The sequence below is a fragment of the Neoarius graeffei genome, chromosome 6, assembly GCF_027579695.1.
Source record: "Neoarius graeffei isolate fNeoGra1 chromosome 6, fNeoGra1.pri, whole genome shotgun sequence".
Taxonomy (NCBI): Eukaryota; Metazoa; Chordata; class Actinopteri; order Siluriformes; family Ariidae; genus Neoarius; species Neoarius graeffei.
The window spans coordinates 56,022,462-56,046,552 of NC_083574.1; the positions used below are offsets into that span (position 1 = coordinate 56,022,462).

Consider the following 24,091-nt stretch of genomic DNA (forward strand, 5'->3'; position numbering starts at 1 on the left):
CTAAAATGGCGAGGATGACGTCACCCAACGACCTGAGTGTCCCACGTGGGGACGCCACGCTGTGATTGGACGGAGCGCACCGAGTCTGAATGCGTGCCTGTGATTGGCTCAGGAGAGGCGCTTTCGCAGCGGTTCAGCCCTCGTGTCAGTAGTCTGTCTGTGTGTGGCACAGGGAGGGCAGCAGCAGAGCTGGATGGAGAGGAAACGTGAGAGCGGACTACAGCGGTACACTTACAACCTTTCCTGAAGCTTTTCAGAAAAATCGGAAGTACATTTTGGCACGACTTTCTTTTTTTTTTTTTTGGGTGGGGGGGCGGATTACGAGTCAGAGGAGTTTTGTGTGGTGAAGTGAGTGAGTGAGTGAGTGAGCGAGCGAGCTGGACTCGGGACCTGCAGCCGGAGGAGCGGTTTGTTTGGGAGAAACGCGGAGATGGTTTCTGTCTGTCGCTGACACTGAAACATGAACATTTTCGACGCTTGGGCGACATAAACGCGGTCGAGGCTGCCTCGGAGTTCTCTGGACAGCGGTTCCGGGGGTTAAAGTGGCTTTCGGAACCGTTTGGAGACGCGAAAGCAGGTACGCGGCTAGCAGGTTAGCATAGCCACAAGATATTGTTCTTCCACAAGTCAGGATTCAGGCTCGAGCGCAAACACTGAGCGGTTGGCTAGCTAGCTCACTCACTACTACATCTCTGTTTTTACTTTTTATTTATTATTATTATTATTATTATTATTACTTAGTAACTTGACCGAACCTGTTTTGTAATGTGTATTTTGTAAAGGTGTGGACAGTTTAATGACCAAACAAAGGAGGAAAGGGGGAAAAAACACCACCTATCTAGCGCTTCTTGTGTTTTTGGGTCAGTGTGAATGCTTAAAGCTTTCGGGCGACGATATAAAACTGCATTGTAGTCTGAGGAATTGACAAACAAACAAACAAACAATAAACAAATCTCACTTTAGCTGTATGGTGAAGTGCGCGTGCGCTATACACGCTAATCTAAAATCAGTTTTAGCTCTGAAATGTGCGCGCGAGAGAGAGAGAAAGAGAGAGAGACACAGACTTAACACTGTTCTTTTTTCTCTCTCTCTTTTCTCCACGTTTGTGTTTTCATTGTCTGTCCGAAAAGGTGAAAGTGCTGGAGCAGATCTGAGAGAAGAGGTGTGTGTGTGTGTGTGTGTGTGTGTTTACCCCCTGCAGCTCTGGCTGATGTGCTGAATTACACTGGATCATCTCATCTCATTTCCATCCAGCAAAGCTCTGAGAAATAAAGGATACATTTCAAGATGTATCCGCAGGGCCGGCATCCGGTAAGTCTCACATCTTGAACTGATATGAGCTGTAATTTGCTACATCTGCATCGATTTAGCTATCCTGATATACACAGCTCCTTCGCTCTGCTCACTAAAGCGGATTTATGCTCGAAAGGAAACAGCAGGTCGGTGGAAAGCTTCAAGAAATGTTGGCTTTAAAAGAATGCGCTCAACCTTGTTAAGAATTCCTTCAGAACTACAAATCTCCTGAGAAGTATTGTTGGTTAAAGCACAGCGAAACGATTGCAGGTTGACTGACGGGTTTGTTTCATGATCCGTCCGATCCGAGTGATTTGACCCTACTGTCTAGTGAGCCTTTAAAACTCACTGGTGAGCCTGCCATCACTGTCGGAAAGATGCCACCCTTGTTTCAGGAGCCTGAAATATTCGAAGTGCTCCCAGCGGGTGCAGAAAGCAGTCGAGCCTCGTTCTGTATTTGCTGGAAAACAAATTTAGTTCTCGTTTGAGTGATGTGATGTGATGGCTTGTCTTTCAGGCGCCCCACCAGCCTGGTCAGCCAGGCTTTAAATTCACTGTGGCGGAATCGTGCGACAGAATCAAGGATGAATTTCAGTTCCTGCAAGCTCAGTATCACAGGTAAATGTTCTAAAGCTTCGGAGACGGTCAAATAATGTCGCATGTATTGGTCATCTAAAAACATGGCGATAATTTGTTGCCAACACTCCTGAAGAGACATGACCATAACTGCATGTTGAAGATGATAATGTGGCGAAGCAATTGTAGTGTCTAAAAGCCTGTGTGTTATTTCAGTCTTAAGGTGGAGTATGACAAATTGGCCAACGAGAAGACAGAGATGCAGCGCCACTATGTCATGGTAAGATGATATAAAAACTTAAGCTGCAATTATATTCTTATTTATAGAGTATGAGGGTGGTGTGCTTGGTATATACCGGAGTTGTTGTTGTGTGTATGTGACTGAGAAACCTCTCCCAGTGTCTTTAGTTTTATTAAAGAGCCCTGAGTGATTGTTTTGAGCCTTAGGCTTCTTTATACACTGCCCCTTAGCCACAGGGGTCAATGACCATAGCATTGTCCCCGTTTTCCTCTGTATCTCCCCTCCTTTCTGTATTCCACCCTCCTTCACTCCTCCCATCTCTCTCTTGCCCCCTCTCTCCCCCTCTATCTGCCTCCCTCTGTGCGGGGATCTGATTATTCTCCAAGGAGACGCTGCTCTCGGACAAATGCATGGCTGTAAATTAGGTGAGGGGTGATGGAGGAGGGCCAGGGGCGTCTGTGGGAAAATACTCGATTGCGGCAGAAAACACACAGTCTGCTGATAATGAGATTTAACACACAAACAAGGAGCTCGACTGAAAATCACTGTTAATCATTTACACAGTCTAAAAAGAGGCAAATTCAACTGTAAGTGTTTGGAGATCAGAAGATTTGCCCTGCCCCAGGTTTTATGATTAGCAGAGGAACAAACAAAGGCTTGACGCGATGTAATTCTGCAAGGTCAAATCATGGTAGTGTATTCTCCTTATCTTGGGTAAACACGCAAAGGATGACTTTAACCAATACCCGGGGACGCTAGTTAAACATTCCGTCCGCATTAAGGAGCTTGTCAGACCGATAGGAGGAGGAAAGGTTAGGTAAACACCAGGAGGAATCCTCCATGCTGACTGCGCTGATAGAAGTGGCTGCAAGCAGAAAATACTTTACAAAGGAATGATCCGAGGTCAGAGATCCTCCTGTAGTGAAATCCTGATCAATTATGCTGGATTTCTGTTAATTGGATTAATTTGGTTTTGTCTTGTTCCGACTTGACCTGAAGACGTGAAGGGGCCAGGTTTGAAATGCTGATATGTAAGGGTTTGAAGTGTTCATCAAAAGCTCTGTCTTTCTCTTACCCCTTCATCGTTCACAAAAAACCCCAGACACCCTGCACCTCTCTGATGTGCTGTGAGAATATCTGATGTTCACATATGCTGAGTAGAAAGGCAGGAAAAAGAGTATATATATTTTTTTTTGTGTTTTTTTTTTTTTTTTTTTTCAGTACTATGAGATGTCCTATGGGCTGAACATTGAAATGCACAAACAGGTATGTAAGTCTTTGATCTTTCCCTGTCTTTACACACACACACACACACACACACACACACACACACACACACACACACACACTGTGTCTGGATTATGTATAGTATCCTAGACAGAGGATTGATGGTGTGTGTGTGTGTGAGATCTGTGTTTTCTTTTCTTTTTCCCCAAATGTCGTCTCTTCACTTTTTCCTACCTGTGCAGAGTTCAGTGTCTGCCTGGATGGTCTGTTTCAGTGAGATTAAAGCTAAGCACAAAGGGCTCTTATATCTTAATGGTTAAAGAGAGAGGAGGCTGTCCAGGTCCCATCATGTCAGCAAATTGTCTAAAATAAAACCTGGCAAAAAAAAATAAAAATAGCCCCTGTCTTAAATTCAGCTCTTCTAGTCGATTCCTCTAACGTGAGCAAACTGCGCAGTACACCTGAGCCATACTCTTTTTGGAATGTTTGCTTTGTTCTAGTGACATTTTTTTTCCAAAGGCTAATCTCAGGAAATGTGTGTTTGTGTGCATGCACTGTTTTTGATTTATTGCACAGCTCCATATTCTAGATAATAACGCAACAGCAGGATCCTGTTCGTGCAGTTGGTTCATCACAGAGGAATGATGCTAGTTTAGTCTGCTCTCCCTCGCGCTCCCTCCACCTCCTGAAGGTTAATAGCATCAGGGAGGAGCAGCAGAGCAGGTGATCCATCAGTGTCCTCCGCGTGTGTCAGTGTGCTGGGCCATTCGTCAGATCCCACACTCTCTTCTGATGGCTCCTGTCAGCTACTTATCTCCCAACCAGAAGGGGGGGGGGCAGCGGCACAGGGGGTGGGCTTGTGGAGGCAGCGAGGCGAGTGAGTGGGAGGGCCAGTCCTGTGTAAACAGGTTAATCAACTGATCCATTTTAGCACTTTGACTTTTATCAGCCGCTGCCACAGAGCCTATGTAGGCACTTGAATAATTCATCCAGCCCCAGCTCAAACCTGCTCGATCGAGGCAAGAGAGGTGGGTGTTGGTGAGCAAATGTGCACACCTCCTCCCACTCTTCCACATTAACCCCAGCCCAGGAGCACAAGGCAGATGAGGAGTGGTTAACCGCCAGAGGTGGCTCGGATTACTCGGTCCACACCACCATATCCTCCAGACTCAAGGATTTATTTCCACCGACAGGAAAATCCGTCTCTCTGCATCCGAGACGCTCCCCCTAACCCCTTGCATAACCCTGCCAGCGTTTTTGGTGTTTTAAATAGACAAGGTGGAATGCAGATTTTTTATTTTTTTTTTCGCAGGCATTTATTCAGCATCTGATATCTGCAGACAGCTGTAACGACAAGCGGAAACACCGCTCTGATGGCTGCATTGCCCTGTCACGGAGTTGCCATGATGGGTTATTATGTCGATCCAGGTTTCTTATGTGTTGTGACTGGCGTAGTGGAAATCCTCCCTCCCTATGTGGCCAGGTGGCTGCTTCCTGTGTGTAGAGCCCTGGATGGAGCTGATCTGCCTTGGGTTGACACTGGGACTCTGATCAATGATTTATACAGGGGGGACTTTAGTAAGTGTTTGCTAACTGCTGGATGGCTCTTCTTAGCGTGAACCAAAGCAAATAGACTCGCTGTATGAGTTGAGCACACACAGCTGCTGTTAAAAGAAAAACACAAGGTGGCTGTAAGCGAGGGCTGGGAGCCTAAAGCCAACTCCACCCCTCGTTTTCTCACGAAGGAGTCTGGTCGGGTACACAGGGTAACGCGTGTACCCGTGCACTGTGAATCGGAGCCATTTTTCATAGTTTGTGTCGAGTTTAATTCTTATAGACCGCACATCCCAAGACGTTTCCTTCAGCAGGTAAAGCCAAATGACAATTCTTTGCTCTGTTTCCCACTAACAGCACTATTATTGTGTGTGAGCTCACTAGTTCTGTGAAGCACAAAGCCACTGGTAGTTCTTCATTACTGTGTCAGAGGACCATCCTGCTCTCTATTGAAAGCTGGAGCCCTATCAGCCTAGCTGGGTCAAGTATTATTTGTGATGGGGAGCAGAATGGCTGCGAGCACCAGTTGTTTTCCCTCTATATTCAATGCTCATCAGTGTCTCACTCTGTTCCGCCCGCCACTGGTAGCAACAGACAAATAGCTTTCAGCACGCCATTGACAGGCTGGCCCTAGAGTGCTCTTGAAGGGGTGCTAGACAGGTCCGAGTACCTGTAATTGTGTAGCAGAGCATGAAGCTCGCTGTTCAAGAGCTGGGCTTTCATCTGCTTAAAGTGACGAGATCTATTTTTATCTCCAGCTAGAGCCCATTCCTACTGCATTTTCTATATGCAGGCTACATTTTAGTGAAAGTAAGGTGTGTGTGTGTGTGTGTGTGTGTGTGTGTGTGTGTGTGTGTGTGTGTGTTATGGTTTGGATGTACATATTTTTAAGCACACAAGATGGTAAGGGATTATTTTGCCCTATAGACTATGAAGGTTTAGATTGATTGACAGAAAAGTCAACCCTTGACCCCACTCAGCCAGCTGTCAGTGTTACAGTAAGCTCTTAAGGAATGTGCTTGATGATGTTTAGGCTTCTCAGCAAATCTTGTCCAATATTTGCCCCTGACAGGTTTATCTCGGCAAATAAGGATTACACATTGAGCTGGCTTCTTTTTTATAAACTCGTCAGTGATAAGACTTGAGTGATTTATCAGTGCTGCACACCCTGTTACTTTCGTATAAAGGGTACATGTAAACATGATGCAGACAAAACTATAAAGCTGATTTTTATCCCCCTTCGGGCCTATGTCGTGGCGATATCCGTCCGTCCCAGGAAGGGTACTCTCCTTCTGAAATCAACTCCTCTTACAGTTTTTGGAGGAATTTTACAGAAATTGACAGGATTCTTTGTTATATGTCGCTAATATGCATATTGCAGTTTCGTTCAATTCGGTCGCATTTTACCAGAGTTATGGCTCTGGATTACCAAACTTGTACTCTGACAATTTCATGAGGGTGTATTAAGCACTTATAGCATAGATATAGTTGCCAGCAGGGGATATTGTGCTTTCCGAGCACTCTTATTATTACATGCATAACAGGCTGTTAAAACAAGTTGGGTTTGAGAGCAGGCAGCATACTGAAAGCAGCAAATTTTGGCTATGTGCTTTCATGTCCATACTCTGCAATAGCTTTGATACGGAACACTATACGCCTAAGATTACTGCCAGTATGTCTTCCGTTTCCAGCTGTTTGCTTGCTTGCTTGTTCCAGACTGTACGCTGCCTAGCCTGAAATGAATATCGCCACATCATATTTTTTTTTTTTTTTTGGGGGGGGGGAACTTTTATCCATCATCTCATATATTGTGTTTGACCACCATGGTCACTTGGCATTTTTCAGCAATATGTTATAAATAATTTCCTGGTCAGCACAGCACTGCATGTTTACAATTGAATGAGAAAAATGAAAAATACAGCTGAAGAGTGATGTGATGTTTGTGCACAGCTCTGGCCTTGGGTTGAACTGAGGCTCATAAATTCTGTAGATGATGCATCTGTAGCTAAGCACGTTCTCTCTCCCTCCCATCATTACTTTTTTTTTTTTTTTTTTCCTTTTTCTCCCCCCCACCGGTCACAGTCTGAGCAAAGACCTGTTATGGGAGTTGTGACACAGCAGAGGTATCGGTTATGCAGAGAATAGTTGGATTTCTGGGCTGGAACTGATGCTTTAGGAGGATCTATGGAGAGATAAGGCCAGCCTTCTTCTTTCCGTTATCCCTTCCTGCAGCCTCCCCCCACTGCCACCATTTCCTCTCTCTCTCTTTATCCACCTTTCGTGCACGGTGCTCATCTGATCGACAGGCCGAAAATTCAATTTAATGACCTGCCCGCGTGCCTGTAATATGATTTTACAGGCTGTTACGGTCAAGCCGAGGTAGCATTTGCATAATGATTGGGGCGCAATAGGAGACCGGGGCGCTCGGCCGCAGTTGCCATGGCAATGATGGTCAGGCTGGTGGAGAGAGCGAGAGAGAGAATGGAGGTTGGGTGTGTGTGGCGGAGGAGGGTGAGTGGCAGTGCTGGGAAAATGAAGGAGGAGGGTAGTAGGGGTGAATTGGGTCTAGAATACTGACAGAATTGGCTCTATTCCAGCGTCTCTCATTACCGACTGCTGCAGACATTTCCATCCTCGGCCAAAAGCCGCATCTTAATTCCCAACATCAACAAGTGGCTTTTCAGTATGTAGCCAAGACTAGTCTGGGCTTAACTTGAAGCGTTTCTTACTGCACTCATAAAATACAATCCCGTCTCAAGCACTCATCTGTGAATGACTTCCGGGTTGCAGTACGTGTATCTGATCTAGCATAGCGAGTAACAGGGGAAGTCCTCATCAGTAGCAGACTGTATTACCAACCCGGCAGCGGGTGAAGTGTAATGGTGCTCTTAACGTGGCTTTGGCTTCCGTGCGGTTTGGAGTGTACACTCATCACAGCTGTGTTCCCTCTCCCCTGGGCCCTCCTAATGCTTTAAATATTTCACATGTCAATATCGTGCTGTTTGGAGTGTGCCGAGTCAAGCGCTGCTGATTGCCATGGTAATTGACTTAATCGTTGTAAACACTAAAAGGGGTTGAATCAAGCTTTTTTTCTTATTTTATTTTTTTTTTTAAACAGCGTTGTACTTTACAGTGCTGGTCCATGGCCTCATCACAGTTTGTTTCTCTCTCCTTCTCTTTCAGACTGAGATTGCTAAAAGGCTTAACGCAATTCTAGTTCAGATCATGCCCTTTCTGTCACAAGAGGTGAGAGTTTTTTTTTTTAAAGTATTTATTTTTTTATGCTGCTTATAATGACTTGCCATATCAAAAGTCTTGGCGCTTAAGACATTTGATGCTTTAAATGTGTTTTATGTAGCGCTTTGAAAGCAATTAAGAATCTGTGTGTATTTTTATTAAAAAGCATCTGTATTAGATGTGAAATAGTTATGTATGATCAAATTTGATGAACATGTATTAGTTTCCTAGAACTAATATGGTGACCTTTTTATTTAAACAAATATCCGAGTCTAGCCATATGCCACTAGTTTGCATTTGTTTTTAACTGCGGCCTTATCTGCTTTTTTAATTTACATATAATTATACAGTGCCTTATTATACCAGGCATATGTCCACTTGTTTTGCATTGAAGAGCATTTGACTATAGCATGCACTATGAAAATGTTTTGACGTGTTTAGTGTGGAGCTTTTTGAGTACATCTGACTGTATGCGTACGTGTTGCAGCACCAACAGCAGGTTGCACAAGCTGTTGAACGTGCCAAGCAAGTGACAATGACTGAGCTGAATGCCATCATCGGGGTACGTGGACTTCCCAATCTGCCTCTCACCGTGTGTATACCCCTTTAATTCTTTTATTTGACTGCAATAAGGGGGCACAGCTGCAATGTCATACATCCTCAAAATGACTATGTAATTGCTTATAATTATAAGTAATTTTAACGGAATAATTTGAACTCTTGAATTTGATTATACACAGTTTTGCCCCTTTCATGAATATTCTGTTTTGAAATGTATTTTAATTAAATTCTTGTATTAATGATTTGTCTTAAACACAGTTGTGTAGCTGTGATCGAGGTGTGTGTGTGGATGTATGTGCCTAAACGTCCTTGTTTTTCATACTTGTTACCTGTAGTGTGTGTTTATACAGATAACACACACACACACACACACCCCTTTTACTTTCCAAGTCTATTCATGACTGCAGTTCAGCTCCTGTTTTCTTTCCTGTCTGCTGCTGACTGATCCCGTCTATAGGATATGGATCAGTGTGAAAATGAACCCGTCCATCTCCATGCTCCCAGAGCTGGCCTGGCTGTACTGTGATTTACAGCAGCTGAAGTCACATTGACTGGTCTCTTTCACTAGTGTGATTTCAATACTGCTGCGAGTTGGAGGACCAGAAGGAACAGCTGTTTAGCTTGATATCGAAATTCAATTAGGAACTAAACACCGACACACAGTTATCCCCCTCCCCGTTCTCAGATAATGACTTCCTGGAATCTAGGGCGGAATGAGGCGGGCATGTGGCCACTCTTAAATGCCAGGCTATCTACTGGGAAGAGCCCATTTGATAGCTTTAATGCCGTGCTGCACCAAACCTGCTTTATTGCTTAATGACTCTGTTAGAAGAGAAGAATCTGAAAGTATTGGTTGCAATTCTACTGGGGAGGTCTGACTTTTTTGAGTTGCGAACGAGTTTTTTTTTTTTTTTTTTTAAATAAGTGGGTCACCTTTTTCTCCCTTGGAGAATGGATTAAAAATGGAGTCGACATTTTATATGTTTCTGACATTTGATGGTTCTTGCTTTCATATTCACTCCATATATTCTCTCTCTCTCTCGTGCTTTTATATCCTTGGGCAATAAAGTGTTAGCTTGTCTAGGACTGCTTGTGTGATAGTTTTTTTTTTTTTTTTTTTTCCAGGAGGCAAGGATTTGTAATTTACACAGCAGTTGGTATGTGTAAGTGCATGTGTGCCAGTGTCCTCATGAATACTTGAAGGCTAAGGTGAGACGAGGGTGGCGTGCTCCTTCTCACACTTGCACTGGCAGTGCAACAGCTGCTAACATGTCTTCTTGATGGACGCCAGAGCAAGTAATAGGATGCATCTAGGACAGTGTTTTTTGTTTTTTCCCGGCAGAATGTTCATCAAAGATCTTAAGATGGCTTCTCCTGGCAGCTCAGCGTTTCTGCCCTCCTCACTGAGCATACGAGTGCATTTGGGGCTGCATATTTAGAAAACATTTTCACACCCTATTTCCTGCCTGTGGTTACGAGTGTCTGTATTTAGTTATTACTGTGCGTACAATAAGCTGAAGCGGGCTGTGACCGCGTATTGGGCTGGAGTAGTTGTAAATGTAGTTCGGAGCAGTACAGATACAGACACGCGCACGCTTCCAGCTCTGTTACTGCCACAGCAATGGCTTTTAACATGCCTTCCCAGACCTCTCGCAGGAATACCGTTTAAGATGGCCTCCACTTGTGGGAAGGGTTCAATTATAAGTGTATGCGCGCGTGTGGAAGACAGAGGGATCTGTTGTAGATAGTCCAAGGTTGCATGGTTACAGTGCTAAATTGTTTAGTTTATCCCACCTGAGGACAAGAGTAAGTGGGTGTCTAATTTGGCCAGTAGGATTTTCTATTGCCCAGCCATATTATTTATTTATTTTTTTTATTTTTTCCATCTGGTGGCCAGCCAGTGTTTGGCAGCAGTACTTCACAGTTGGGGAGGAGATTAATGCCAGCAGAAGAGGTCTTTATCTACGAATATTAAATTAGAGGAGGCATTTTATTTCTTTTTCTTGTCTTCATAGCTAGGGCTCTAATGAGGGTTCTCAATGATTGTCCATGCATATTACACATCAGTGGCTCATTAGCCAGAATGAGCAGGGAAGGGCCTCCCCCGTGAATCAACTGCCTTTTTAATTTCCCTCGTGGTCAATCATCTTCTCAAGCGCTCTCTCTCTCTCTCTCTCTCTCTCTCTCTCTCTCTCTCTCTCTCTCTCTCCATTTGCGGTTTCTTGCACACATGCGCCTTAAACTCATGACCACTCGCTCCTATCCATTTTCTTTATGTCCACCTCCTCACTGACTCACATGAGGCCTGTCTCATGACTGAATTGGGGGGAGGGGGGCAAGGTTGTGTCTCAGATCCCAGGTGGCACTTCTCTATATACCATTCTCTTCCCTGCCATTCTCCAAGGTCTTCACAGCAATATACAGCCAGCTGTGCAAATAATCGGCAAAGCTGTCAGCAATTATAGTCACCCCTGAATAAGAGCTTGTGATGGACATCTTAATAATGATTTGTCCTCTGGAAAGGGCAAGCTTTCAGTGCATTCCAGGCTTCTAAATAAGCCTTTAGTATTGATATTTACTCTTGGCATGGCATAAATGACCTGCTAATAATTCTAAAAGGTTGTACCTCCATGATCACCGTACATGGCCAATAATATCTAACCTTTTCACTTCCGAAGAAAATGTGCGTGCACAAGATTTCGGTGAGAATGGCCAAAAATGGTAGCTGATAGTTGTGGTGTGTCTATAGAGGGAGGGGGTGGTACATGCCATAAGGGCAGCTAAATCATTCAGCCCTCCAGAGTATATTAATAAATTGTGAAGTGGGTGGGTGGGTTTTTTTTTTTCTTTTGTTTTTTTGCTCATGCCTGTACTAAGTATTATTTAAGCTTGCTTTAAATGGCACGCTTCTCATGCTGAGAGGCTTTTAACTCCTGTTCGCTTGCCCCAAGCCCTTGAAATATTAATGAGCATATTGAAGGTTTGAGTCACCTCTTGCCAGCATGAGTCTGGTTGTTCACTATAACATTCTCTCATACACACACACACGTGTGCACACCCACCCCTACTGCTATTAGAGTTGCTTTAAAAGTTTTCATGAGTGACTTTTGTGTGTGTTCATTCAGATGTTTGAGGTTAAAGAGCAGGTGGTACAGTCTGTGAGCAGACAGACTTTGAAAGCCTGTTCTTATACCTGTATCTTGAGGAGCGCTTGTGCATACATGATTGTGCACAACTTCATTCATGTTGACATGACCATTTTGTTTCAGGCTGTTTTCCATTGTGGACACTCGTTTTGGCAGACATGTCAAAACCGGTCTTGCATCCTTGACTTCCAGTTTTCTTTGTTTTCCAGGTTTTCTCACCCAGTCATTATTAACTGGTCTTTCCTGAATCCTAAGTCTCAGTCTACAGTTTAAAGATTTTTTTTTTCCTCTCCCCTCACATAGCTGTTCCCTGTGACAAATATAGAAATGTGCGGACTGTTCTGTCTGTATAATATGATTAATCCATGAGGGGTTTTTTTTTATGCGTGTCCTGTTGGCTTGCACTTCTGGACTGGGCTCATACTGCCTCAGACTGTTTGCTTGCGTCTGTGTCTTTTTGTTGGTGTGTTTTCCCTCTGGCCCACTTGCAGTCTGTCTTTCCGCAGCAGCAGCAGCTCCAGGCGCAGCACCTGTCTCATGCTGCCCACGGCCCTGTAGCTCTGCCCCCACACCCCTCAGGACTGCAACCCCCGGGCATCCCCCCTGTCACAGGTACTGGCTCAGGCCTGCTGGCACTGGGAGCACTGGGCAGCCAGCCCCACCTGCCTGTGAAGGACGAGAAGAACCACCATGACCTGGAGCACAGAGGTGAGAGAGAGTCTAAACACTACTCCTGAAGGAGGATTAGAGAAGTAGTGCTTCAGAAATTGGAAACTAGCTTAATTCCATTTTTATGCAGATCCTGATCTGTGATGTAATAATTTAATTAAAATATAGGGCAGGTTTGTCTTTGTACATGCACTTATGGAAGTTGAGCGCAGTTTATAGGCAACATATTACTCATAATTAGAGCAGGCTTTGTGGGTCAGAATAAAACAAATGTCTTGGCACTTAAATTGGAGGAGGTAATTTTTTCGAGGTGATGAAACTCCTCTCATTTGGAGAGACTCACTGACTTTTTTTGTTTATCTCTTTTTCTGTGGCTGGCCAATCTTCATGTCTATTTCTCTCCTCCAACTGGATCCATTGACTGCAGAGAGCACGGTGAGTGCCCAGTTTCCCATTGGCTCACATGTTGGCTTTTTCCAATTCTTTTTTTTTTTTTTCTCCCCCCCCATATCCTCTGTTCAGTCGCCCACTCTTACTTGCTCTCATTCTGTCTTTCTTTGTGTCTCTTTCTTCCTGCATGAAGGAGCTTTTTAACCTGTTTCACGCCTAAGAAATTTTCCATTAATGTAAATGTCAAGCAAGGCTTCTTTTGCCTGAAACCCTCAAGTTGCACTGTGTACAGTAATCTGCTTTCATTAAAGTGACTAATGGGGGAACAAGGTTTTCTATGAAATAAGGTCTCTCATCTCTATGCATAAGGGAAATGACTCGCATCACGGTGTACAGATTAGCGCTACTGCGTAATTGCATCACAATTAAAGATGACTCTAACTCTTCTCCCTTCTTAGCAGATTTATTTGATTCCCTTCTTTTTTGGGATATTTCGTCCCTTTGACCCCCCCTGCTTTATTTTGCCTCACTGATAAATATGCATGAACATAGGCTGTAGCATTTTGTTTTTTCTGCCTCTCATCTCCTTGTAAAAGGCATTTATTTGATGGCAGGGTTTAAATCTCTCCGATGGCCGATTGTGGCAGTGAGATTTGGTTTCTAACAGTCCCAGCCAGAGCTCAATGGGTGCAGTCATGTCTAAAGGAAGAGGAACTCCTCTAGCATTTACGACCCCAAGCCTGTGTGTGTTGTGCCTGTGTCTTGGGTCATCTGATAGCATAGTTGTGACTCTATTTAATGAGACACGCCAAGCTTCTCTTTAAAAGGTCAGGCATCTCACACACACACACACACACACACACACACACACACACACACACACACACACACACACAGAGAGAGGACTGTGGGCTCTCTGCCCAGTCTGCTACTTCATCTCACTTCTCAGCTCAGTTTCTTTTTACACTTGCCATGAACTTGGAGGCATTCTTGCCCTCTTGTGCTGTTCATTCTCTCTGGGATGAGGGAAACCTAAGAGAAGCTCTCAAGTTGGATTATGCTGAGAAAATGCCTAGAGAACACTTAAAGGCCTCTATGCTTCACTGACGCATCTTTCCTAAGGCTGTTGCATACATGCAAGGTATAGGAGGTTGTACCACAGTGATAGTCCTGGCCTCTTAGAAAGTAGTGGGGGGGCAATGAAAGTACTTTTTCATATTCTGGCGACCATATACGGTATATTAGTGTGTGTGTGTGTGTGGGTGGTCTCACTTGTTTTTGAGTGTGAACTTCAGTCGACCTGAAAATAAAATGAAGTATGGGATCCAGTGGACAGAGGCTGACTGCTGGAGTCATGTGACCTGCCTGCTTTTGCCCATTTGTTTGTACCCAGCCGGCTACACAGGCTTGGAGTCAGAGCTCAGCATGCTGCAGCAATCAATGGCCATTACATGGACACACACACACACACACACACACACATCCAGTCCAGGCCTGGCTGCTCTCAGATAAAGAGCCGTTGTTCAGCACTAGTACTGCTCATGTCTTCCTGAAGCTGTTTGTTGTCTCTTTTAGGAAAGGGGGAGGGGGACTGTGAAAACAAGCCCCTCTCTTTGGTCTGCTTAACTGTGGCTGCTCTGTTGTGTAGCCAGCAAATTCTTGGATGTTTAGTCTAGCGTAGGTTGTTAGATACGGCTTGGCTAGTTTCAGTGCATTGTGTTAAGCCTGTTTTGGGTTTTGTAGGCGGCCAATGGGAATGAATAGGCCTCTTCTGGCTTTTTAAAGTGTGTGGTTTTGGAGTGATATGAACTACTTGTTTTCCTATTTTCCCTTTCCTCTTTTCCATCTTGGATTTCTTTCAGTGCACACACAGCTGCAAAGTACCTGTCAGTGCTGTCTGGAGTTGTGTTGAAATCTGTTTTAAATGAATACTGTTGTCACTAGGCATATTATCCAATGATAAATAACAAATAAAATTTGCTTTACATTCTGTCTGTGAATGAAGGTGGATTAGTTTGTTTTTTCTTTCTTTAGAACAACTCCATTTCCCCATCTGACAGCCTGCGTACTGCCAGCGAGAAGCATCGTGGTTCCTCTGACTATAGCCTGGATTCCAAGAAGCGCAAAATGGAAGAGAAGGACAACATGAGCAGATATGTGAGTGTGTGAAATGCCTCATAACTTGACTTGACTTTTGTTTCTAGAACGTATTTTGAGAACGTTTTCGTTGTGTAATTTGAGATCGTGGGTTTTTTCCTCCTCCCCTTTAAATACAGGATAGTGATGGAGACAAAAGTGATGATCTTGTGGTTGACGTTTCTAACGAGGTGAGGTTTTATTTGTAACCACTTGTAACGTTGTTGAATTTTAAGACTCGAAGGAGCACAAAGCTCAGAGTTCTGGTAAAACTGTGTGCCATGTGTATATGAGAAGTTGAGATTCTTGCCTGAGGTGGTGTTTTGGCCCTGTTTGTGTAGGACCCTGCGACACCTCGAGGCAGCCCAGCACACTCCCCACCAGAAAATGGCATTGACAAGCCCCGCCCCCCCAAAAAAGATACACCTAATAGTCCTGCTTCAGTGGCCTCATCTGGCAGCACACCGTCTTCCAAAACCAAGGAACACGGCCATGTAAGGACACGTTTTCACGCAATTACATCTGCTCATTTTAATATGGAAAACCCCCCCCCAATCTTTTTGGGCACCCCGCTAGTGAATTTTCCCAGAAAGATATGACACGGCGCACTAATCACGGCCATGTCTATTGGTTTTATATGGCTTCGGAATGAATGCTCCCCTACCTTGGCTTTAAATGCATTAGTTTCACTTAGTAGTTGTCAGACGCACAGCATTTCTATAGCAGGAGCTGTCATTTCTTCTGTACTAAGAACTCGATGTGCTTAACCATTCTAGGCCTTGTCAGAAATTAGGGGGGGACAAAGGATGAAAGCAGGGGGAAGGATAAAATTGAGCCTCATGTTGTTGCCAGTAATGGCTTTTATGATAAATGGTGGTTTTTATAGCTTCAGATGAGTAGGATGCTTGTCAGAATACGGTAGGACAGGATTACATTCAGTGGGCACTTTTGTATGTTGCCTCACTTCTTTCTAAACTGTCTCTCCCCCCATCACTCCCTCGCCTGTCTCAGGGATGAGAATTTTCCGCCGATTGGTGGATTTTCGACTTTTTCAGACCAAAATGATCGTTTTTGAGATCGATGTAAATCTGTTGAGAATTTTTTTTTGGGGGGGGGGTGTATGATTAACGATCTGTGGTCACCTTATAACGCAGACATCCCAAGTCTCCCGGAAGTTCCGGGAGTCTCCTGGATATTGATAGAAGCGAGCAAGAGCGTGCGTGCGCAACATTAAGGTCTGCATCACGCATCTTAGAATGTGCGTGCGCGAGGGAGACTGTATGCAGTGTTGCCAGATACTGCTGACGTTTTCCAGCCCAAAATATGTTCAAGACCCCGCGAAAATGCACTTAAAAGCACCCAATCTGGCAACACTGTGTGCCTGTTCATGTAGCGCATGCCAGACAAAGAGCATCTTGATTGGGTTACTCAGCAAAATAAGCCAATCAGCTTTCAGTGTGGGCGGGCTTTTCTCTTTTCTTGAGGACCGGAGTTTGTCAGTGCAGCCTACAGGATCGGCATGGCAGAGAGAGAGAGAGAGAGAGAGAGAGCGCGCGCCCCAAAAAATATGTCAATTACACGTCATGTATAAGTGTGTATCTTTTTATAAATGGGGTTAGCTTATCTAATGTAGCATGTTGGGGAGAATCATAGTATCATATCTATATTTCTGATAAAATTTAGGTATAATAGCATGTATAACTCTCCTACTTATTGCTCATTTCATTGGGGGGGAATTGCTGGCACGTGCCGTGCGGGAGCGTCTGCCCAAATTTTTTAGGCCGAGATGAACTTAGTTTTTGATTTAAAAAAAAATTCCGATATGTAATGCCCATTGTACATGCCTGTTCTTTAATTCAAAATCACCATCTTGATCTTCAAATTGACCCTATGGTATATGCATTACATTACACAACATCCTGTCCAGATAAAACCTAGTTAGTTCACACAACAGTTGAAAGGGAAGTGATGAGTGATGTTGAATGTTGCCTGCTTGATATGCAAGACCTCCTGCTACCATGATAACATCAGAAGAAAGCTTAAGAGAATTATATGATAGAACTTTTTTTTTCTGGTTTGCACTTCATTTTAAAGGATTGGAGTATTCAAAGATGAATCACAAAAATGCAGAAATATAATACTGTCGAGCTCGTTTATATTAAAAGGTGCATTGATTTTTTTTTTTTGAAATAATCAAATGTGAATTGATATGGTACAAGAGACTTGTTTTTAATCATTTTCACCTGGGAGTCCACCAAGAAGGGGAATTTATTTCCAAATAAATTGCAAATTTTTGCTGATAAAATTAATGGTTTTGGGGTAAAAAAAAAATAGCCAAAAATAATTAGCCCCATCCCTGCTGTCTTTCTCCACACGCTCAAATACAGAATGACAAATCATCCACACCTGGTCTCAAATCTAATACTCCCACTCCTCGGAATGATGCCCCAACCCCCGGCACCAGCACCACCCCAGGGTTGCGGCCCATCCTGGGCAAACCGCCCATGGAAGCGCTGGGTAAGTACAGCCTGTAAACCCATTCTGAAAAACAAAGTTTATGCTATTATTTGCTATACATCACAAGAAGATTTAATCATATTAATGTGAAATTAACACTTCAGTATTTTCTTCAGTGTTCTTAGAGCTAAGAGTAACTGTCTCTGAGAATCTTTGTATTACTATGGTTAAGTGCAGGAGGTGTTGATTTGAGATGGTACTCGGTACGCCTGAGTCTCTTTCCTCTTCCTGCCTGTAACTAATCCTGATTTCTGATTGGCTCTGTGCGTCCATCTCTGTAGCTGCTCCTGCGCTGCGCACTCCCCTTTCCATTGCTGGCTCTTACCCAGCTCCTTTTGCCATGATGGGCCACCATGAGATGAATGGCTCACTCACAAGCCCTGGGGTCTACGCTGGCCTACACATATCTCCCCAGATGAGTGCGGCTGCCGCTGCTGCATATGGCCGTCCATCCATTGTGAGTGTTTGTGTGCATGTGTGTCCTTTCTATGGCTGACCTCCTGTATTTTAGATGTTTATTTTCTCTTGCTCTGGACTGAGAATGCATGCTGATGTAGTGAGAATGAGAATATCAGGCTTTTACTGAATGTAATGTATATTGTGCTATTTGTACGTTTATCAAGAGCTTTTAATATTATCTTGTATTGGTTATAGATTGTTCTGTGCTACTGTATGTGAGGATCTAATGGATTGTTTACTCTTTTTAAGGCTGGTTTTGATCATCCTCATATGAGAGCCCCAGGCCTCCCTGCAAGCCTCACGTCAATCTCTGGAGGAAAGCCGTAAGTATCTCGCCAAAAGTGACCTCATTCAGAGCCTTTATTTCACTGTCCGTGTTTATGTAGCATCTTTGTTACAGTGCCAAACAGCACAACGTTTTTTTTTTTTTTGCAGCTCTTAATCACCAATTTCAGACCATTTTCTGATCGGTTTAATTAGCCCACTTCAGTCAGCAGTCATCTAATGCTGTGGTCCATACAATGCATAAATAAGACTTGGGGTTTATTTTCTCTCTTGTCAGGGCCTACTCATTCCATGTCAGTGCTGATGGGCAGATGCAGCCTGTGCCCTTCCCTCCTGATGCTCTGATGGGCCCTGGGATCCCACGCCACGCCCGCCAGATCAACACCCTAAGCCACGGCGAGGTGGTGTGTGCGGTCACCATCAGCAACCCTACACGTCACGTCTACACTGGAGGCAAGGGCTGTGTGAAGATCTGGGATATCAGCCAGCCTGGTAGCAAGAGTCCTGTGTCCCAGCTAGACTGTCTGGTGAGAGCTAAACCCAATATTTACTGTTGTCAGTGTAATTGTAGACATGTATTACTTCAATGCGTTGCTTATTTGGACTTTTAGGGGTACTGCATGAATTAATGGATCAACGTTAATTTTTGTAAAAAGTAAACAAAAATATAATTGAAACCACTTTTTGTTTCTGTCGAGCTTTTTTTTAGTAAAGCCGAATTTCAAGGTGTATATTTAAAATCTCAAGTAGTGTTTTGTTTGTTTTGGCGCCATACTGCTTTCCTCAGTCTTTTGTGGCATTCCTATACTTAACAAAAGGTTAGGCCAAAAAAAGTGTGTTTCCGGTAACATGAAATACTAAAATAAGGTCGGTAGGTAGGAAAGGGTTTTTTTTTTCCTTAATTTTTTTTATTTTATTTTATTTTGTTCGAAAAAATTAACACAAGTAAACATCTTACAAAATAGTATTTTGGCACAGAATCCTTTATACCACACATCATCATAAAATAAGTGTTTTAAATCTTTAAACGAATAAAAAAAAAATATCGCGAGAGTTCGAGTTATGATCTACGGAAGCGTATTGCTGCCACACACAAAAATTGGCTTAGAATCAAGTAATTACATGAAAAGATATTGTTAAAGTTATCACGTTTTTACAATATATTTATCATGTAATAGCATAACATCACGTAATTTCATGATACGAAATTATCACGTTATTTCATGATATTTTCATGTAATAACGTGAAAACACCTTATCAAGAAATAACGTGAAAATAACGTCCTAGACTAGGCTACTTCCATTAAAAGCAGACAGCCTAGCCTACTGTAGAACTTGGGTCGAGCAAAAATACCGAGCAAAAACATGGCTGAATCCTGAATGACTCGTATTTGTATAAATAGGGGATTACATAGGTGGCAAAACGTAGTGTTTTTCCCTGCCATGGAAGTGCACTTGTATACTGAAGAGGAAGCAATTTGCATTACAGCCTTGAATGAGGATTCAAAATGGCGGCTCGGCTGTTTTCCTTCCTCCTTCAGTATACAAGTGCGCTTCCATGTTTATGCAGGAGGGCTGATAGAAGTGGCGAAACATTTTACTTTTTATCGTTTCTTTCACAACTTGAATGCGTTGAAACAAAAAATTATGACAAACTAACGCCGCTTACACTAAAATATCGAGGGAAATTTGTAATAACTTTACGGTCGGCAATTTCGACGCGGAAATTCTCCATTGGCCGGGTTACCGGAAACACTTTTTTTTGGGCCTTACAGAATCATGTGATGGTATTTGAATTTTATGTGGAACAGTTCTCCAATTTGTCACTTCTTGATTGATTTGTACATTGTCAAACATCAGATGTAGGTTTCTTTTGTTTTGGCTCACTGCTCTGTTGTTCTTTGGAGCAGAACCGGGACAACTACATCCGTTCCTGCAAGCTGTTGCCTGACGGCCGTACGCTGATCGTGGGTGGTGAAGCAAGTACCCTGACCATCTGGGATTTGGCCTCGCAGACGCCACGCATCAAGGCTGAGCTGACCTCATCAGCCCCGGCCTGCTATGCTCTGGCCATCAGCCCTGATGCCAAGGTCTGCTTCTCCTGTTGTAGTGATGGCAACATTGCTGTCTGGGACCTCCATAATCAGACGCTTGTCAGGTAAGTCTGTGAGGAGGTGATAAGTGTGACTTGTATTTCAGAAGTGTAATTGGCTGTGCCTCTGACCACCTACTGTCTTGTGGGTATTGTAGGCAGTTTCAAGGCCACACAGATGGCGCCAGCTGCATTGACATCTCTCATGATGGCACTAAGCTGTGGACGGGTGGCCTGGACAACACTGTGCGCTCGTGGGACCTCAGAGAGGGGCGGCAGCTGCAGCAACATGATTTCACCTCTCAGGTCAGTTTCTCACTTGTTCCTTTCCTGCCAGCAGCCGTTGAAAAATTGAATACACTGAAACTGTGCTGCTTTCTGTTTCATGTACAGATCTTCTCACTGGGCTACTGCCCAACGGGTGAGTGGCTGGCTGTGGGCATGGAGAGCAGCAATGTGGAGGTGCTCCACCACACCAAGCCAGACAAGTATCAGCTCCATCTGCATGAGAGCTGTGTGCTGTCTCTCAAATTCGCCTACTGTGGTAAGACACCGAGCCATATTGGGTTTGCCTTGCTTATGTGAACCAAGAGTGCACTGATGGTGAAATGGTGTGGGGAGGAAATGCAGCTATTGCTTTATGACTTGACATTTCATACTGAACCTCAAACATCACTTTAATTGCATGTTTCTTACTTTCTGCCTTTTTTTTTTTTTTTTTTTCCCCCCTGTTTCAAGCTGTTTGGTGTTTTACATATGAATTACATCTTCTAAATTGAGCGCAACCTTGACTGTCCTATTCCTTTAAGCCTGTTTTCAGTCTCTTTGCACATATCTCTATTTAGCTCTATCTTGCCTTGGCAGCACAAGCAAAGCTCTAATTACATTTGATTTCCCTTGACAAGGTAAATGGTTCGTGAGCACTGGGAAGGACAATCTGTTGAACGCATGGAGGACTCCCTACGGCGCCAGCATATTCCAGGTACAGAGATCAATAAAGTCTGTCTGCAGGAAGCTCGCCCTAGAGGGCAAAGTGACCGCTAGCTGATGGACAATGCCTGCATCAGCGGAAATGGGCTGGAGTGTGTCATTAGTGCCAGGGCCCTGACCACTTAGGCAGGATGTGGGCATGCACATGCAGCCACCGTCCAGTAAATAACACTAAACCTTTAAAGTGCTCAAGGCTGGAGTTGGTGTAAGAGCTTTAGTGGTGTGATGGTGTGGGGAGAAGTGCTTATGTGTACAACCCACCACCATTTATTTTTTATCATCATCTATCCCCCCCCCCCCCCCCCCCCCCCCCCCCCCCCCCCGGAGTGGTCAGTTGGGTGAGGGAAGAGGCGGTGCATGCGGGTTATAGTTTCCTGCAGTTCTGCCATAGAATGTTTTGACAGTTCTCAACAAACTTATTCCTTTTAGCTTAACTTCCTCTTTATCTCTTTCTCTCCTCTTCTAGTCAAAGGAATCATCCTCAGTCCTGAGTTGTGACATCTCTGCAGATGACAAGTACATTGTCACCGGCTCTGGTGACAAGAAGGCCACAGTGTATGAGGTGATCTACTAGGCAGAGAACAGAGTGGAGAAGTTCAACCCATGTTGAAAAGAGGAAACGGGGAACAGTGTGAGGGGAAACCATGCGCCTTTTTTCCTCCTAGCCAGATAAACAGTTCAGCACCTGTCTACCTGACTCTCATCCCTCATCATCCCTTTCTTCATGGACTGTGACTAACAACAGCCTGGACTAGTCAGATAATGGACTGTTTTAAAACTAGGACTTGAACTAGTCTGGTGGGGACTGGGCAGCCTTTAGCCCCGTCACTAAAGCTTCTTACTCGCTCATTCCTTGCCCACTACACCCAACATGGAGCATTTGGCATTAGAGAAGAGTATCTTGTGGGGTTTTTTTTGGGTGTTTTTTTTTTTTTTTTTTTTAAACAAGGTAAGAATGTTGCAGCATGAAGCGGTGCTTCGTTCTGAAACTTTATTCATGTGGAGGTTCTGTGAAAAGTGTACATAATGGAGTATTAAAAGGCCTTTTATAGATTTATATTTTGGTGTTCAGTTACACTCTCAATGGTTCTTTCTCGCTCACCCTCTCCTTGATGCTTTGTTTTTTCCGCTGGGGTTTGGAAATTAGATTAGGACGTTTATTATTATTATTTTTTTTTTCTAAGGATATTCTGTCTTTTGTTCCTGAGAAGTTAATTTTATGAGCTGACCTTTTATGGAAATCTAATTTACCCTCCTCCCTTCCTCTGAAAGAAGAAAAAAAAAAAATCAGCTGGATCATATTTCAGGGATGTGTGGTGTTGGTGTTTTTTTTTTTGTTTTTTTTTTTTTTGTGTTCTCCCCCGCCCCCCCTTTTCTCTCCCTTTCCCCCTGGGGGGACCCCTGTGGACCTTTTTTTTTTTTTTTTTTTTTTTTTTTTCCCCTCGGCGTGGTGGAGAGCCCCTGCCTATAAACTCTTCCTGTGAGCACCTGAGGCTGATGTCTGGCAGAAAGGGAAGCTTGGGAGGATGGACGCTCTATATTTAAAAAAAAAAAAATAATAATAAGCGATACTTCTAGCCTCCTATAAGTGGCCTCCTAGGAGATGGTTGCCACAAGAGGGGAGGGGCCAAACAAGGTAGCTGTAGAAAAGGCATGTGTGTACTGAGTGACAGGAAGAGCCTTCCCCTGACCTGTGACCTTCATTACATTGGTGTGTTGACAGGACTCAGCATTTTGTCTTGTAATGGATGAACATGATTTAATCAATTGGTTAGTATTTCCTCATTCCCCTTTCTTTGGAGCCTCTTTGGAATTTGTGTGCATTGTGTCCCATATGCAAAAAGCACAGAGTTAGTTTGTCTGTCTGTAGCTACACCAAACAAAGCATAATGTTCAAGTTAGACATGCAGACATTAATCAGACAATTTGTCGACTTACTCATCGTACTACACTGTCTCCTGCCTTACAAAGTCAGCGGATACAGTCATGTCTTAAAACACACACCAAAGTATGTAGCAAACTGTGTTGTCACTGAAGATATGTACAGTTGTGGATATTTCAATAAACTGTTTTTGTAAAAAAAAAAAATTCTATATGCAAGGTCCTATTTATTGCTTTACTATATGTTACTCATGCTTTGAACGCGACACTGTTGTAGTGTGATCAGTGGAGAACTGAACTTGGCCACTTAAAGGAGGCATGACACGAACTGGGCTTTTCAGCTTCCCTGAATGGTCTATTGCCACTGAAGTACTTTTTAGGGTGCTGGTGGAAACAAATGCCCTCTCCAGCCCATTTCTCCCTTTCGGTTTCTGGGCCGAAGAAGGGGCTTTCACTTTGAGTCCCTCTTCTGGCTGCCTCTTCAGTGATGCTGTTGCCTAATAAAAGCTGAGGTGGATGCTTTTGACTCCATGACACACTCTTTCACTCCCTGGCTTTCCCAGTAACCCTTCTCTTCCTGAACCCAAAGAAGTGTGCATTTTGTATGGTGGCTTCCCTCTTCAAGTTCAGCTTTCTTCTTTCTTTCTCTCTCAATCAATCAACTGAGGGGCTGTGTGTGGGGGTCTTGCTCCCTTCAGAGTACTTGACAGTGGGCTCTAGGGAAGGCCATAGGCCATCTGGTGTTCTGCCCTCCATGAGTGTTTGTGGCTCAAACGCCCCATCACCTTCTTTTGAAAATCTGATTTGATGGTTTTGGAGAGGGTTTTGTATATTTCC

At 43.8% G+C, this 24,091-nt stretch overlaps 1 protein-coding gene across 1 annotated transcript; it reads left to right on the plus strand.

The window, feature by feature from the left end:
* The first annotated feature begins 171 nt into the window (after window positions 1–171).
* On the plus strand, window positions 172–23,454 carry tle3a (TLE family member 3, transcriptional corepressor a). Its single transcript, XM_060923893.1, has 21 exons — window positions 172–577; window positions 1,202–1,311; window positions 1,811–1,911; window positions 2,086–2,149; window positions 3,332–3,376; window positions 8,075–8,137; window positions 8,616–8,720; window positions 12,345–12,543; window positions 12,932–12,939; window positions 14,929–15,051; window positions 15,171–15,221; window positions 15,372–15,524; window positions 17,418–17,547; window positions 17,829–18,004; window positions 18,256–18,329; window positions 18,569–18,818; window positions 20,202–20,449; window positions 20,542–20,689; window positions 20,777–20,927; window positions 21,289–21,365; window positions 21,840–23,454. The coding sequence occupies exons 2-21, from the start codon at window positions 1,288–1,290 to the stop codon at window positions 21,945–21,947; spliced, it is 2,298 nt and encodes a 765-aa protein (XP_060779876.1). The 5' UTR covers window positions 172–577; window positions 1,202–1,287; the 3' UTR covers window positions 21,948–23,454.
* Window positions 23,455–24,091: the final 637 nt, after the last annotated feature.